Source organism: Phallusia mammillata, chromosome 5, assembly GCF_965637545.1.
Source record: "Phallusia mammillata chromosome 5, kaPhaMamm4.hap1.1, whole genome shotgun sequence".
NCBI lineage: Eukaryota > Metazoa > Chordata > Ascidiacea > Phlebobranchia > Ascidiidae > Phallusia > Phallusia mammillata.
In genome coordinates, this window is record NC_137256.1 from 20,524,394 (window position 1) to 20,541,993 (window position 17,600).

Consider the following 17,600-nt stretch of genomic DNA (forward strand, 5'->3'; position numbering starts at 1 on the left):
AGCAAAGAATCTCTATCAAGCGACGCAAAGGTTATATCCGGCGAAACAGAAAGTTTATTGGTGCTTTGCAAATGGCATTGCTGCAAATGCATTTACAAAGATTCGCAACAAACACAAATGTCAAATGTTTTTATCTTTCCAGTACAAAAGCCGTATTTTGTCTTAAAGTTGAAGCTTATAAATTATTCAATTTATTCTTAAATAAGGTTCTTTTGAAGATTTTTTCGTGAGTAGTTTAAGCAAAAAACTGAATGCAAATGCAATTTCGACACGTTGTTTACCATAATAAAAACATAACTTAAAACTGTTGCATTTCATGCGAAAATTAACCAAACGAAAAAACAACAACAAATTTTTATTTTTTTTTATATCGTGAACAGGCCTTTAAAAAGCAAATAATGCTCAGCTATAAAACGCACAAATTATCTCCGGGATGGAAGTACAAACTGTTTAAAGCATATATCCTGAAAAAGTATACAGCCTGGAAACGAACTCCTCACGGACCGTCACCGAGCCGCGGACCGATGGCTGCCGACCACTGCCACAAACGATTCCTATGCCATTTCACACCCGAAGTAGGCCTAGGATTTTGGGGTAAGGCGAGATGGTTAAATTGGTCTTACCCAATCAGGGAAGCAAACATATTGCACATGCTGTACTGTAACATATTGCACATACATACTGTAAGGAGTGTACAGTAATAACCTAAAAAGTAAAATTATTGTTGTTGATGACGTCACAACAATTGGAAAAACAATATGAAGACATACAGTTCAAATTTGTGTTAGAAACCGGGTTGCTTTCTTCATAATTTTGCCAACAATGACAACAGAAGCTGTCGAAACGTTATGATGTTTCACACTCAAATACTGACTTGTATCTTTTTGCTCAGAATAACAACAAGTTTACGGGTACCGCCACGTTATCTGTGCTCTAGGCGAAGATTTTCAGAAGACCATCTGCTGAAAAGAGACTAAGAACGACAAAATGGTGGTGAAGGTTCGTAAAGCCGTGGTCGGGAATCACTACTTTTTTAAAGGATTATGGGCAATAGTAGGCCAGCACCTGCAAATCACTGCCCCTAACTTGGTAAATACCGATTGCACTGACAGCTACTGCAGAAACTACCACAACTTTCATAAAATATCGACAGTTACAAGAAAGTTAAGTAACGACGCAACTATACGTAAATTCAACGTTCAAAACCTGTACGGCTCAACTCCAATATTATTTTGCTACGTTTGTAATCCCCAGTCCAGTATATGAACACCACGAGGCCAAAGCGAAACCGCTCGAAATCTACAACAGCACAAGCCTAAAAAGTCACGTGATGTAGCATCCAATCACAAGTAACCACGCGCGTTGCGTCGACTCCTAAATTATCGGTTCGAGACGAGGCTTGACAAGAAAGTGTAGCAGGCACAAAAACGCGTTTTTACAGATATATGGTGAAACGTAAAATTAGAGTCTCCAATTATTCGGACACAAGTTTTCATAGCTCAAGCTTAACGAGGAGAGATGACAGATGACAAATAGAAACAAAATGCAGTTACGCCGATGTTTATAAATGTTATGTAACCCGGACTTAACACATTTTCATGTGGGTGACTCTGCTGTGTGTATTAACGTTGATGGGGCCAGACGATGGGATGTCTACTCCTCTACTCTGATCAATCAACAGGGCCTAAAAAACGTACGCCAAAAACCAAGTGCAAACGTTTGATTAAATGTTTATAGTTAATGTATATGCATGGAAAGCAATTTGCAAAACTCGAACCGAAAACATAATCACTTGTTTTCACGACTAAACAGTGGTTTTTAGAAGTTTATACATGCCAAAGCGCCAGGGAAACTTACTTTTATTACGCTGTAAAAGTCATTGCAACAGTACTGTTCAAACTAAATTGAAGGGCGTTTATTTCCAGTAGTGCTCAAGACATTACATATAATCATATATCTGTAATGTTATGCCTCTTAAGTGTAAAATATGTTTTTGTGTATCGACATACGGTAGCTTTGATTTATTTACAGGCATACATTTAATTTTAATCACATCTGATCTTCATTGTTGACTCTTTTATCTTTTTCTCAGCTCCTTGCCAATGGTACCAGATCATGTTGTGCCAACTATCTGTTGAATTTCCCCATTCAGCGTTAAGTGCAGAATAGAAACAACTTCTATACCACCACCCGCCAGATTCCCCACGTAGAAGTGCACAACTTATAGGAGACCTATGTCATAATGTAATGTTAAACCATTGTTTCCTTAATACAAACTTACTTGAAAAACACTTTTAAAACTGTCTATCTGCTTACTGCGCTACCAAGTCATTAACATTTTTAAAGCAGATTCAGTTCAACCTAAATCCACACAAAAAACTAAACATGTTGTTCTCACAATCACATTTGTTTCATTACATGTAACATGCTTTCAGGCAATTGATTCCGTATAGGCGTGTCAAGGTGTTCTATTTGATCTTGTTGGGCTCATAATATGCAGTTTATTGTTTAGTTATATACTACGTTAGAAAATGTTTTTCGTGGACACAAAACAACGTTGAAAACAATTTTGTCCCAAGCGGGTAACACCAAACCTCAGCGATGTGGACAGAGATATATTCCGACAGACTACTTAAATGGTATTTGTATTTACATATCATTATCCCGGTCTTGAGTGGAGAATTGCATCCCGTTGTGATGTGCCAAACTATCACCAGCCGTTCCGTTGTAGCCAGAAACATGTAAACGATAATTGTCCGATGAATTGCCGATTGAAAATGAACTGTCACACAAAAAGACTACATTGATCTGAGAAGCGATCTGTATATCTACAGTGTAGCTGAAACACTAATATTAAACTTAAATGACTACAGAATAGGCGTTTTAAAGAGCAAAACCCAAAATAAATAACAATTTAAGTTCACTTTTAGGTTGCAACAAATGTTTTTGGAGCCCAATGTTTTCTTGGTTGACGCAGGAACGTTCGCTTTTGTGGATTATAAATTTGCAATTTATTTTACAGAAAACGTACTTGTACTGTGCAAAGGCTTGAGAGTCATCAAACGCAACAAGTTTCACATGTAAACGGCACAAATGGCCACTTGTCATTCTGTGTAATTCATCCAAACCTAGGTTGTTTAAAAGTAATACGTTACGGGAAAGTTAGGCTACGTGCTAAAACATTAATTTACCAAGCCAAAACTCGCCCTCCATGTTTCCGAATCCATCCTTATATTCCTGCCAGTTTCTGTTAAAATCCACACTTCCGTTACATCGTCGCTGAAAAACCTGATAAAAAATAAACGACTGCTATAATGCTCTGTGTTTTTGTAGCCTGACACTTTTCCTGGTTTACCCTCCAACCATCTTCACAGACTGCTTCCTGGTTGTTACTTATGAATCGCTGGTATCCGTTTACTAGTGATGTCCAGCAACTGTTGGGCAGTGCGCTTTCGATCTCTAAAACAGAAAACATTCAGTGAATTTACTAAACATACAAATCTGAAAAGTTAGTCATTTTTTTTCTCATTTTTTTTTCTTTTCGTTAGTCCGCGTTATAGGACAATCAACAAAAAAGCAACTCATTAAATAAAGTTATAAGGCAAAAGGAATAACTTAATTTTCCAACTTTAAAAAGATAAAAGCTTTTCAAAAATTTCTAATGCCGCGCCATTTAGAAAGACACAACTTTTACAGAAATTTTCCATACGTCAAATACTGTGCCACCAAAAACATTTTATTCGCCAATGTAAAACTTTCAGTCACATTGTAGTCAAAGTTACATTGTAGTCTTATCTATTACCACAAAGGTTTATCTTATTTTGAACATATTTAAAGAAATACTGAAACAAAATGACAAATTTACCTTGAAGCTTTTGTTTAATTATTCTTAATTCCAGATTAAAATCTTCCAAGTTCAACGCTTCACCTTTTTGCCCAACAGGCCCAGTATCGCCTTTTTTGCCGGGTAATCCCCTTGGGCCCCTTTTGCCTGGTGGTCCAACGGGACCTTTTACGGTCCTCATTAGGCTTCCAGGTGTAACAGTGACGTCATCACCGCAAACTGGAACGGTGACGTAACTGCACTGCTGCTGTCCGCCGACCAGTGACGTCAGAAACAAAATAATCGCGGTTAATTGTAACAACATGCTTTCTAGAAAATCTACTTGTTAAGACCAGAAGGATATATGCGTTCGTAACATAAACTGCCAACTGCATAAGATATTAGATGGTAACTGGCTTTTAAACTGGTCCAAAAAAATTGAAAATAAATTAAGTTCCGGGATTAAGTTCCACAATGTGCGTGTTGTGAACAACTGAAGTTGGCCGCCCTTTGAGGGTTCAAAGAACCAGGAAATACTTCGGTCAGCAAGAGACCTCATACAGTAATGAAAACTTAAATTCATTGTTGGCTTTTAAGTAAGGCGATGTTTTTGTTCATTACTTAACGTGATGTGGCCCCAAAAAGACTTATTTAGACAGAATCTACGTCTAAATTGTACAAAAACGCCAGTCAAACTTATGGGGACTGGATCGATGTCGAAATGATACAGTTTAAAAAAGCGCGGTTTACAAATATGTGGGGGATTTCTCCGCAATGAGTCGACCAAAAGTCTACTGATCAGTTAAATAAAATTGTTGCCAGTTGTGCAAAGTTTCTTATAGCTTATATCTAAGTTATGTAATTTGTATTTAAGATAAAACGTTCCGTATAAGAAATATCTGGAAGAAAAATTTAACCGAAACTTGAAGTGAACCTCCCTGCAAAAAAACACATTTAAACAGAGTTATTCGCAATTAAAAAGTGTAAGAAGTGTGTCGTGTAAAAGTAAAAAGAATATTGTAAAAAATTTAAACCGCGGTTGTTGAGCGAATAAGAAACTCCTTTAAAGATTTGAAAACGTTTAGAAATCTTAAAAAAACTGAACTTGGAAACACTGGAAACTGTTGTTGCATAAAATTTATGACGTTTATTTAATGTAGTGATTCCCGCAAATAACCAAATTAACTTTTTTCAGGACCCTTTTCCTTAAAAACAACTAACAACTGTGTAACGAAAGTTGTTGAAAAAATATTTCAAGTCGGCAATGTAAAGGAAACGACTGCTGCCTTTTTTAAAAGGAGGTCGAAAGAAATGTAACGTTGTCACGCACTCTCGTATTTTCTGGTCAAACCGTAAAACGTGAGATGGATCGGCAAAACAGAACGTTTAGTGGAACATTTTTTAATGAAAACAAATTAACACAGTTCGTCAACTTCTGTATAACAATAAGATGCTACACAAAGCACAAAAATGAGACAATCTATGTGATTTTCCTTATATCCGCAGTATTATTTTTGGACACAAAATAGAAGACATGTGGCGCTATTAGGTAACAATGAGTTGAAGAATTTCTGTTTTGGACGAATGATCCAGCGCGCCTGACCCATATACAGACATAAAAACCTTGATCGGGATTCGTCCCCGGGAGTAGCCTGGGTTCGAACCCCGTGAAAAAAAATTATGGCGACTTCGGTACTTTTATGATATATATTTTACGGTTTGAGAGAATCCACTTGTTAGTTTTAACAAACAAACAGTTAGTTTTATTGACATTTTATCTTCATTGTGGTTTCTTTGAGCGCTTCCTTGTTCCCTTTCCAGGGCCCCCAGACAATGTTACGCTTGTAACCTGTTGATCTTCCCCATTTACCGTTAAGTGCAGAAGTGAAACAATAATTATACCACCAACCACCAGCACCTCCAGAACGATGGGCACAATTGTATGGATTTCTGTGACAACAATGCAACATTTTATTAAAATTTTATTAAAAAATCCTGAAATAAATTGTAATCGTAATATTAATTCAAACGCCAAAAATGCATGTCAGGTTTTAGGCAAATCTTGTTGTTGATTTATTTTATTATCGTATTTAAATAAAATACACAAACAAATTATTAATAAACATAAATGTAAAACATAGTAAGCTTATTTCACATCTCCAAATAAAACCTCAAAGCACCTTTTATAAAACTAAATTAGACTGCGGCTTTTAATAAAACAGGTTTATTTTATTTTGTATCGAGTAGGCTACCACACAAGTTCGTATAGCTTAATATTTTTACAGAAGTTTTATTTGGTTCAGACAGAGTTCTTAAACAAATAATGTAATTACCTATCATTATCGCGATCTTTGGTGCCAAATGACATCAGGTTGTGGTACGTTAAACTGTCACCAGCCGTTCCACTGTATCCCGCAACATTTAAACGATATTTGTCTGATTCGTCGTTAACGGCGAACATTCTGCAAAGCAATCAAAACGACAGCTTAAGTCAGTGGTCGTCAACCTATGGGTCGCGACCCCAAGTGGGGTCGCAATAAGTCGCCGAATTTAATTTACAGAAAATGAAACTAATATTATGTTCTTTTAGATCGCAACTTTTGCTCTTGTTTTGTAGTAGCCTACAGCTTGCTACCTCATGTTGCAGTTAAATCGTGGTAGTGGAAAAACAGAAAATGCCTTTATCGCGCAACAATGGGTTTCGACAACGTGTATTATGACTCAACACTATAAGTTTGTATTATGTAAGGTGACACCAGAACGAGTGAATAGTTATTTATGCAACGTACCCAACTATGCCAAATTTTTCTAATCCCGTTTTCAACCACGTGGCTGTGTAAAGCAGGATTTAGTGCAATGAGTGTATTAAAAACGAAACATCGTAATCAATTGGAAGTGGGGCATGACATGCGATTAAGATTGTGCAAAGTCAAGTCGTGGCTTCAAAAACTTGTGGACAGTATACAGGCGCAACCATCTCACTAACAGTGCAAATTAAATGTTGAACAATTTGACAAGTTTGTGTTCCGAAAATTGGGTTTATGTCTTAAATGAAACTTTTTTCGTAATACTTTGGTATCGCCATATTTGTTTGTAATTATATACAGTTTGTGTAATTGTTCTTTCGGTTCAGCATTACTTAAAACGTTTTTCTCAGTGTTGAAAAAAATGGGGTCGCATGTAAATTCTGATTTCATTTTTCCTTAAATTGGGGTCGCCTATAAAAAAGGTTGAAGACCACTGGCTTAAGTAATAGATCAAAACCATCAACAACATGGCTAAAACTGACGATCACTGTTTGGCTTTCTAACTTGGGATTTGAGGTTGGTTCAGGATGCTTTGGCAGTTAGTAACAGCAATCCCTTGTTTTATTGTTATACTGTTTTACTGCTTTCATTTATTGGAGCATGTTCGTTTTTGCACTCATTTTTATGTTGATTTTCAGGAACTGATGATGACATAAATATATTTTCTGTTATTCGAGCCGACTGATTCTGTTTTACCATGGATTTTATCGTCCATTGGTTTTACTGTAATCTGCAAAGCCTTAATGTTGCTTCTAACAGCTGGTCTACAGTTTCATTACACCAGTGGACGACAATCTATTGTGTGCCTTCGCGACCCAACATTTTTGTATTGATTAGTTGCATGGATTCGCTTGCCAACATTATTGTGTGTATTAGTTGCATGGATTCGCTTGCCAACACTTTTGTGTGTATTAGTTACATGGATTCGCGTGCCAACATTTCTGTGTGTAACAGTTATATGGATTCGCGTGCCAACACTTTTGTGTGTATTAGTTACATGGATTCGCGTGCCAACATTTCTGTGTGTAACAGTTATATGGATACGCGTGCCAACATTTTTGCGAGTGATAATTATATGGATTTGTAATGCGCAAAAACGTGTCAAGTTATACTATAACTTTACATACAGCCGTGAAGTCCTCTGAAAATACGTACTACTTTTTTGGGATGTTGTCTCCCTATTAAATTGATTCTACTTCACATAAAATTTACTTGTAATTTGCATAAGCTTGAGAACCATCGAAAGCAACAAGATTCACTTGCAAGCTGCATAACCGGCCACTTGTTATTCTGTGTATTTTATCTAAACCTGAAAAGGTATAATTTTAACACCGTAACGTGTTACTTTTCAAGAACAAAACAGTTGTTTTTACCCAACCAAAATTCGCCCTCCATGTTTCCGAATCCATTCTTATATTCAAGCCAGTTTCTGTTAAAATCCACACTTCCGTTAAACCGTCTTTGAAAAATCTGCAACAAGAAAAATTTGGGAATGTTGCAACGCACTTTAAGTTTGTCTCTTAAAGTAGTTTTGCTTTACCACCCAACCGTCTTCATCTAACGCTTCCTGGTCACTGCTTATAAACCGTCTTTTCAGGTTTGACAGTCGAAAATGGGCCTCTGAAATACAAAAGGAAATTTACTTAAAACGCTTGGCTCTGCATTAAATGAGGAAAATTATGCAGCCCTGAACCTGCGTTAATACTATTACATTCCAGAAGTCTTACAAATAAGAAAAAGTAGACACAAAAAAGAAGTTTAAAAATAAATGATTTTTAAAACGTAGTTTTTTTAGCAAAATAGAACCTCGTAGTTGTTTTTCCAAACTTCTCACTTCCAAATTTTGAAGTCTTTCAAATTCCCCTCTTTGCCCCTTATCCCCCTTTTCGCCTTTTCTTCCGGGTAATCCCCTTGCTCCCATTTCCCCCGGCGGTCCAACGTCCCCTTCGTCACCTCTCCTGTTCACTGAATTCCCAGGCAAGAAAGTGACGTCATCACCGCATACTGAAACAGTGACGTCAGTGCACTGCTGCTGTCCCTTTACCAGTGACGTATAAAATATCATAATCGCAGTTAATAGCAACAACATTTTTTACAATAGGTTTCCTGTATATATAAAAACACAAATTAAATGAAATACTACATTTTACGCATAAAATATTGAAACAATGTTAATTAATAACATTTTAAATTTTTTAATCGAAAGACAACTTCCTTTAAATTAAATTAATAGAAACCTGAAGACAGCATTTTTTATTTTCAGAATAAATTTACTGTTGAATGCATGATAAGTGGTGTATCGGTTTAATGGCTGAAATCCCTATCAAATACACAATTGGTTTTGGTAAACGAAGACAAAAAATAACAAGTACAGATAGTACATATAGTGGTTTACACACCAAAAAAACTTTTTTGAATATTACCATGAAATAGACCGCAAGGAAGAAGCTGCAATTACTACATTGGTCAAGGCATAATGTTTTCAAAGGACGTATTGTCGAATTAGTCGATTGTGGTCCTCGTGGGACTTCAAATTCATGCGTTTACAACCTTCTCTCTCATGGGACTAAAACGCCCTTTTTTGACCACGTAGATCATACCCAATTTGGCGGTGGAATTATTGTTCGAAAGACTTCATACCAATATCAAAGTAGGTTACTTAAAAACGGTTTGCGACTTTTAACAAAATCGGTCGATTTTGTCACCCAACATACATAAATCAATTAAAATGTTTTGTTTTCACTATTGTGTATCAAAATGGCCCACAGATTACACGTACCACATAAGAAGGGCTCAAATCTTTACCAAATGTGTGTTATGTACACCATTAGACTGGATCATTTACTGAACGCCCTATTATACAGCAAGTCACCTGGACAAGATAGTTGTGTTAAAAGGTAGCGGATTTTGGAAAAAAAACGTTTAAAATTCAGAAAATAAACGTTTAAAAGATCTTTTAAGAAAAGTACTAATATTTACAATTGTATATTCCAAACAACTGTAAACCTTTTTTAGAAATAAAGGATGGTTGTCTATTTTATCCACACATAATGCTAGAATAAACATGTGTGAAGCGCACGTTTTTTACCGATGTAACTTGTGTTAGAATTTTGAAAGCACTGATTTGTAGAAAAACAATAGTTTTAATGACATTTGATCTTCATTGTTGATTCTTTAATCGATTCGTGAACCCCTTTCCAGTGTTGCCAGATAATGTTTCGCTTAAAATCTCCAGTACTTCCCCATTCAGCGTTAAGTGCAGAATGAAAACAGGCATTATACCACCATCCGCCTGAATATCCGCGCTGCAAGGCACAGTTCCAGTTAGTCCTGTGTTAACAATGTAACATTTTACTGACATTTCTCCGTTAAACAAATGTAAACAAGGAAATCGAATTAAACGCAATCGAGTGAATAGACCAGAATAGGGTTACCAGACGTCCGGAATTTCCCGGATATGTCCGAAATTTTGGAGTAAAATCTATGTCCGGAAAAATTTTCAAAACTATTCCCAATGTCCGAAATTTTAGTGTCTTGTAGCCTAACCTGCAGCAGTTTTCGCAATTCTTTTCCTAAAGGACTCAAAAGTTTTCGTTTCAGCTATTGTGTGGGCTGTTTTTGATACATGATGTTTCCTACATTCATACAAAACAACTTATCAGCATGAATTCAAGGCTATATTTGATGACGTTTTGCGTCTTGAAAGCTAACAATACCCTGTTAAAAGGACCGGATCCTGTGAAACTTTCTGTTTTGTAACTTATAAGAAACAAAACTGCGCTTTTTTCTGTAATAGTAATGCTATATTGTCAAAAATAGGACTGTTTGGGTTGGTAACGAGTAACAACATGCGATAACGCATGTTTGGTATCTCTATTTATGATATTTTATAAGATATTTATTAAAACCGTCTGGAATTTTGCTTACGCAGACATGGTAACCTACAATAGAGGACGGATTATTTAAATATCTCAGGTATTTACCTATCATGTTTTCGATCTGTAGTGGAAAATTGTATCCCGTCGTGATACGCTAAGCTGTCGCCAGCCGTTCCATTGTATCCAGAAACATGTAAACGATAATTGTCCGATTCGTCGTCGACTGCAAATGAACTGCAAAGCAACAACTTTGTATTGATTTTGGAAGAATCTTTTTATATGTACATTAATTTGCACTATTAGCATGAAGTGAAATTTATTCAGTGGTAATTTAATTTTTAAAACCAAAAAATGTCTCTTTTGTAAATAACACACCAATCGTAAACCATTAGTTGAAAATAGTTTTAAGATCAGTTGTTTGCTTGCCACAAAAACTTGTACAACGTTTCCTATGAAAAAATGTGTTTTACACATTCAGTACTATTTAGCAGTATTAAGTTACATTAACAATTCTTTTTCCATTTCAAAGTTGGAATAGGCTACCTCCCGATTTAAATTAATTTATTTTACAGGAAAGAAAACTTACCTATACTCGGCAAAAGCTTGAGAGCCATCAAACCCAACCAGATTCACATGCAAACGGCATAACCGACCACTTGTTAATCTGTGTATTTCATCCAAACCTAAATAAATTTCCCGTTAACTTTACAAACATATGTTATTTTACAGTTTGTTTACCTAACCAAAATTCGCCGTTAAAGTTTCCGAATCCATTCTTATATTCTTGCCAGACTCGCGTTCCAAAAACCACACTTCCATTAAAACGTCTTTGAAAAACCTATAACATGAACCGTTAAAATGTGCTGCGTTTTTTGCTTCATTTATTATTTTCGGTTTACTGTCCAACCGTCCTCCCGAAAATCCTGCCGGTGAATTTCTATCAATCGCTGGGTAATACTTTCGGCTTGGTTGTTGATCTCTAAAAAGTTATTTACAGAAGTTTAGGTGAAAAATTGTGTCAGTTTGAATGTAGGAAGTTTAAAAACATCTGCTCAAACTTGAAAAATGGCTTTCCTATATACTGCCAATTTGAAAGCCTTAAATCCCATTTAATTTAGTCAACCGATACTGTTGAATGTAGTACCATCCGTACATTATCTTTTCTTGTAACTTTATCATACAACTGTTTGTCCTAGCAAAATCATATATCTTCCACATATGCATATACTTGTTGGTAATAGCATTAATACACAGGATTAACTTAAGCATAAATTTCTTGCCCAAATATTGGAAACAAGGCAAATAAACGCCCATTTCGTTACAAATTTAAACTAGATTGCTTTGTTGTGGCCATGTATGACCAAATGTTTTTGCGGGATTAAAATATAATAACTTTTGCATGCAAACCACAAAAAATTTACAACACTGAACTTAGGATGCTGCGTTGTGGCACAACAGCACCAACCGTTTAAACTAGGAGTGTGCAAGTTGCGGCCCAATGAATAAAGGTTGTGCGGCCAGCAGGGACGCTTGGATTTTAATTGTAGTGGAAAACGAGTCTAATCATTATACATTTTTGAGCAGATCAATGCGCACGGTGCTATTTTTTAATAATCCGAAACTTTACTGGTAATAGTTAACTCTAAATATACTTTATTTATACTCTATGTTAACTCCATTACGTAAATGTGCAGCTTGTGATCTAATCATGGTAATTGTATTTGGCCCCATGGTGACTTAGGTTGCACACCCCTGGCTTAAACATTGTTTCGTAATACGTAAATCTTGGCCTGCATTAACCTCTCGCTATAGCCCGTGAAGCATTGAATAACATTTCTACCATAACAAAATTGATACATTGAGAAATTTAGATTACCTCGAATTTTATTTTCCATTATTCTCATTTCCCGATTGAAGGGTTCTAAATCCAAAACGTCTCCTTTTTGCCCAACGGCTCCCTTGTCCCCATTTCTGCCAGATATGCCCGATGGGCCCACATTGCCAGGGAGGCCAGCGTCGCCTTTTGGCCCACGAACCAAGTTCATAGCCGTAGTAGTGACATCACCATCACATGACGTAATTGTGACGTAATTGCAACGCTGCTGTCCGCTGACCAGTGACGTATAACACAAGAAAAACGCACCTAATTGTAACAACATGGTTTATAGTAGATTCCTGTGCAAACAAAAGAACAGATTATAGATTGAAGAAGATTTGTACAAAAAAGCATTAGACATCGTTCAATACATAAGGCCATTAACTCGGACATTGAAGACAGAATCCCAATAATTTTAACAATATTTATATATTTTTATACAAAGTACCCACAAAGGATTAGCTAAGATGAACATAAATTCGTAACTGAGATCAACCCTAAAGCGTTCAGGCAGACCAGCAATCACTGTACATTTATATATAAACCCGACCTATTGACGGCGTCATACCGAATCAGTCGGTCACCAAGCAATCCTATATGCCAAGGCGAAGGCAAGAAACAACAAGACACGAGCCTGTCCGGGACTTGCGCTCTACCAACCGAGCTACACATGCTCGGCGGTGTGCCCATCGAAAGTCCGCACACAAGCACCGTTGCCTGCCTCGTATGCTGCACATGTTAGCTTAGTGGTAGGAAAGACATGGCATTGTACATAAATATGTTGTAGACACACACAAATTTAAAGGCTTTGGACAGAAACAATCAGAAATCCTAATGCGTTACATATATAATTGAATGCTGGATACTAGTTAGTTAAAAGAAGTTCGTTAACAAATTGTAGTGTTAACAAATAAACATATAGGAGGTGTCACATTTTTGAAATGTTTTTTACACTACAAGGCAAAATACATGTTTCATATTTAAGCACTGATTTATAAACAAACAATCGTTTTAATGACATTTCATCTTCATCGTTGATTCTTTAATCGATTCGAAAATCCCTTTCCAGTGATACCAGATTATGTATCGCTTCAAACCTCGTGATCTTCCCCATTGAGCGTTAAGTGCAGAGTAGAAACAGGAATTATACCACCATCCGCCGGAATGTCCGTACCTTAAAGAACAGGCCGACGAAGCCCTATGTAAACAATGTAATATTCTATTAAACTTTTTAACTCACAGTAAAATTTTAGTACCAATAAATCCTTTAGGTAATATTGTAACTTTAACCACAAAATTCTGTTAATCAATGGCTAGGTCCAGGAGTACAGTGTTAAACAAAGCCTAACAAAATAGCGAAGGGTAGCTAGTTGACCTGTAGTTTCAAGTATATAGGTTCCATACACTGCATTGTTTTCATATTCATTTTTATTCTACCAACTAAGCTACGCAGGTTCAGCGGCAAACCCGTCGAAGTTCGAACCACAAACACCGCCTGCCTTGTTCACTACACGTGTCAGCTTCGCAGTAGGGGATCGCGAGATTGGGAAGCATTAATTAAGAATAACAAATTCATAACTGGGATCAGCCCTGAAGCGTCTATGCAGACCAGCGATCACAACACACTTATATATACATCACAGTACGCCAGACCCATTGCAGGCATTATACAGAATCACATGGTCAGCAGGCATTTATGTTCATCTTTAAGATCACATATAAAGGATTTTATTACCTATCATTATCACGATCCACGGTGGAGAATTGCATCCCGTTGTGATATGTCAAACTATCACCTGCCGTTCCGTTGTATCCAGAAACATGTAAACGATAATTGTCAGTTTCGTTGTCAACCGCAAATGAACTGCAAAGCGACGATTTTACACAGATGCCGAAAGCTGCTCTAGTTTTCTTTAAAATCCTTTAGAGTACAGTTGCAAAACCCAAAATGTAGAATCTTTAAATCAGGGGTGGGCAATCTGCGGCCCGCGAGCCGCATGCGGCCCTTCATTAAAGGTTGTGCGGCCCGCAGAGACGCTTGGATTTCAAAAGTACTGGCAAACGAGTCCAATTATTACATCTTTTTGAGCTGATTAATGCGCCTGATGCTAGTTTTTTTTGCGATCTGGCAAAATATGGCTAGAATCAAATACGAATTATACTTGCAGTTAAGCATATTTGGTAAGGAACAAAGCAAAATCACTTTGTGTTATGCACATGTGCGGCCCGCGATCCAATTTTGACATTTATAATTGGCCCTGCAGTAACAAAGGTTGCCCACCCCTGCTTTAAATAGACACTAAGTAATGTTGTAAAACCGAAAAAAAAATGTGTCGAGTGTCAAAAACTAGTTCAGGATTTGTTGCAGCAATATCTTTTCAACATTAATTGTAACATACAAAGTGTTTTGACTATGTCACAGCGTTTGTCTGTTATAACATATAGAAAAACCTGTAGGCCAGTGGCCGGCAACCATGTAGCCACGACGCGGTGCTGGTCCGTATAAAACAAGCTCATGGTTCCCATTGAATCAAAGTTGTAACTTATGAGCTGTCAACTGTCATATAATTTTATTGTTGAACATTTCCTATTCCTAAACTGGTCCATGGTGCAAAAAAAGTTGCCGACCCTTGCTGTAAGTTACAGTTTAAAGCAACAAAGTGTTCAGTGTTTAAACGAGGGATGCTTTTGAATCTATCATGTGGTTTACTTTTAAAATTCAACCTAATTTATAGAACACTTACCTATACTCGGCAAAAGCTTGTGAGCCATCGAACCCAACCAAATTCACATGCAAACTGCATAACCGACCGCTAGTTATTCTGTGTATTTTATCCAAACCTGGATAGTTTAAATTTTAGCTCCGTGACGAATAGTTTATACAAATTTAAAACAGTTTATTCACCTAACCAAAATTCACCATCCCTGTTTCCGAATCCATTCTTGTATTCTTGCCAGGTTCGGTGAAAATCCACACTTCCGTTAAATCGTCTTTGAAAAACCTGTCATACAGAAATATGTGAATAATGTAATAATCTGCGTGTTGGTTAATTGGCATATTTTTCGTCTACCGTCCAGCAGTCGCCACAAACCGGTTCCTGGTTATTTCCAACCGTTTGCAGATTCGTTGATGTTTGGTTGACAGTTTGTTTAATGTTTGAAGCATATATAGCGATCTCTAAAAAAAAGACAAAGTGAGTCGTACAATACTGAAACGTGGTTTTGGTTTGTAGATAGTATCATGGTTAATTTTTGAACACTACATACGGATCTGTTCATAAGTTTATTAGTAAAAATAAAGGCCCAAATAGACGTAAAAAGTGACATGCTTTATTGTTCAAACGTTTCGTGAAATGATCATGCCAACACCTTCAGGCCAGCAAAGATTGCGTAGCGGGCTTTAAAACCCGGAAGTACTCGGCACAGCAAAGGGAATGCTATCGACTTATGTTACTTGAATCAATTTGTATTCAACAACATTATACCAAATTGGACGCTGGTTCAAAGTCGGTTTCTCTTTACTTATTTAATACTTAAAAGACCTACTGTGTATTTCTTTAACGTGGTGTCTTATTATTGTGTTTGAGGTAGTTGTGGTTGGTCTGCATGTGTTCGCCATACTTCGCACGCGTGTAGGTGTCCATACCTCGCTACAACCTCATGTCAGTCCCTGTTGCGCACCGTTTTTAACAATATTTTACGTGACTCAGGTGGACAAAAATGGGTGTAACTTATGTGGCTTTTCAAATCACTGATAAAGGGCCACATAAGTTGATGGCATGAGCATTCGCGAACGTTCGAGCAATAAAGCGTGTCGCTTTTTACGTCTATTTGAGCCGTTATTTCATCATTAAACTAATGGTTAATTTTGCAGTTTGAAACTAAATGTCACTATTTAGACATTTACGCGTCTTGCGACGTTCAGAAAGCAATTGTACCTCTCAGTTTTTCTTCAATTTTTTGAACTTCTGCATGGAAATTTTCCAAACTCAACGCTTCTCCTTTTTGTCCTACATCCCCTATTTCACCATTTCCGCCGGGTAAACCCCTTTCACCCATCTGGCCACGTGCTCCAACATGTCCTTTAGGGCCCCTACCAGTTAACAAACTCACAGGCGTGACAGTGACGTCATCATCACATGATGCAACGCCGACGTAACTGCACTGCTGCTGCCCGAAGACCAATGACGTATAAAGTATTAAAAATGCAGTAAATTGCGTCAACATGATTTAATGGGGTATTCTGAGCAAAGAAAAGAAAAAAATAAGTTTTATTTCACACAACTGGGCAAAATATGATTTCGTTTTTAGATTAATATTAGACCAATAATGTCAATATGCGATCCATTTCACCTATTTAGACAAAACAAAACCGAATGGCTAGGCCTACTATTGTGTAGAGTAGACTATAGAGAAAGATTCAGTAATATCCAAAAATTATTTTAATATTATATAGACCATTGGTTCCCAAACTTTTTAATATTTTTTTCTAAACGGTCCCATTGCCATTATTTCGAGGGCTCGCGGTCCTTAAGCCTAAATGTGTATTTCATAAAAACAAAAGTTGATTGCAGGATTTTAGCCAGTTGTGCAAAATTGCGCATAATAATCATCCAAGGACTTCACAAACAGGACAAAAACATTACGATTGTGCGCGAACAATTGCATTTATTATAGCTGTCATTCAATAAAGGCCATTGTTTAGCAATGGAGACAGTCGATTCTCAATTCTACTTTGATTTAAACTTATTTAGTGGCACAAACTGACGCCAAATAAGATTATAGAATTACTTCAATCGCCTCGCGGTCCCCTCAAAATTGCCTCACGGACCCCAGTTTGGGAACCGCTGATATAGACGTACATTTTTACAAAACAATTTCAAAACCTAATGACGAATATAACGTCACAAACAGACGCAAAAAGCGACATGCTTTATTATTCAAACGCTTCGGAAAATGCCTATGCCATCATTAGTGATATATATATAAATAAAAAGTTTTTACGCCTAATTTCGCTGTTATATTCGTCTGTAAACCTACGAACAGATCCGTATGCGGGCTATAGTGTTACAAATTTCCAAGCTTTATTGTAACGTATGTGGCAGACATATACCGATTCCAAGCAGTTAAAATACATTCCATTTTAGCCACTGCCCCGATCAGAAACACTTCTGGTTCAAAACACTAATACATAACCACCAGTCAGTCTGCACGAA

The 17,600-nt window shown here is 36.9% G+C and overlaps 4 protein-coding genes across 5 annotated transcripts; all 4 read right to left on the reverse strand.

Annotated features, from left to right (window-relative positions):
* Nucleotides 1-1,790: 1,790 nt before the first annotated feature.
* On the reverse strand, nucleotides 1,791-5,354 carry LOC145230389 (microfibril-associated glycoprotein 4-like). Its single transcript, XM_080095812.1, has 6 exons — nucleotides 3,866-5,354; nucleotides 3,356-3,459; nucleotides 3,192-3,288; nucleotides 3,032-3,128; nucleotides 2,654-2,782; nucleotides 1,791-2,232 (listed from the first exon to the last, which is right to left on the reverse strand). The coding sequence occupies exons 1-6, from the start codon at nucleotides 4,146-4,148 to the stop codon at nucleotides 2,046-2,048; spliced, it is 897 nt and encodes a 298-aa protein (XP_079951938.1). The 5' UTR covers nucleotides 4,149-5,354; the 3' UTR covers nucleotides 1,791-2,045.
* A 72-nt stretch (nucleotides 5,355-5,426) lies between these two features.
* Nucleotides 5,427-8,719, reverse strand: LOC145230391 (microfibril-associated glycoprotein 4-like). Its single transcript, XM_080095815.1, has 6 exons — nucleotides 8,437-8,719; nucleotides 8,171-8,250; nucleotides 8,004-8,100; nucleotides 7,843-7,939; nucleotides 6,157-6,285; nucleotides 5,427-5,773 (listed from the first exon to the last, which is right to left on the reverse strand). Exons 1-6 carry the CDS (start codon nucleotides 8,717-8,719, stop codon nucleotides 5,587-5,589), a joined length of 873 nt encoding a protein of 290 aa, XP_079951941.1. The 3' UTR covers nucleotides 5,427-5,586.
* A 26-nt stretch (nucleotides 8,720-8,745) lies between these two features.
* LOC145230390 (microfibril-associated glycoprotein 4-like) lies at nucleotides 8,746-12,718 on the reverse strand. Of its 2 annotated transcripts, none has more exons than XM_080095814.1 (6): nucleotides 12,385-12,718; nucleotides 11,408-11,487; nucleotides 11,247-11,346; nucleotides 11,095-11,191; nucleotides 10,614-10,742; nucleotides 8,746-9,935 (listed from the first exon to the last, which is right to left on the reverse strand). In XM_080095814.1, the coding sequence occupies exons 1-6, from the start codon at nucleotides 12,665-12,667 to the stop codon at nucleotides 9,791-9,793; spliced, it is 834 nt and encodes a 277-aa protein (XP_079951940.1). In that variant the 5' UTR covers nucleotides 12,668-12,718; the 3' UTR covers nucleotides 8,746-9,790. The 2 variants fall into 2 exon arrangements, with proteins under 2 accessions (XP_079951940.1, XP_079951939.1); XM_080095813.1 differs by having other exon boundaries at nucleotides 8,746-9,960.
* Nucleotides 12,719-13,395: 677 nt separating this feature from the next.
* LOC145230388 (microfibril-associated glycoprotein 4-like) lies at nucleotides 13,396-16,740 on the reverse strand. Its single transcript, XM_080095811.1, has 6 exons — nucleotides 16,323-16,740; nucleotides 15,456-15,562; nucleotides 15,290-15,386; nucleotides 15,129-15,225; nucleotides 14,120-14,248; nucleotides 13,396-13,582 (listed from the first exon to the last, which is right to left on the reverse strand). The coding sequence occupies exons 1-6, from the start codon at nucleotides 16,609-16,611 to the stop codon at nucleotides 13,396-13,398; spliced, it is 906 nt and encodes a 301-aa protein (XP_079951937.1). The 5' UTR covers nucleotides 16,612-16,740.
* Between the last annotated feature and the right edge of the window lie 860 nt (nucleotides 16,741-17,600).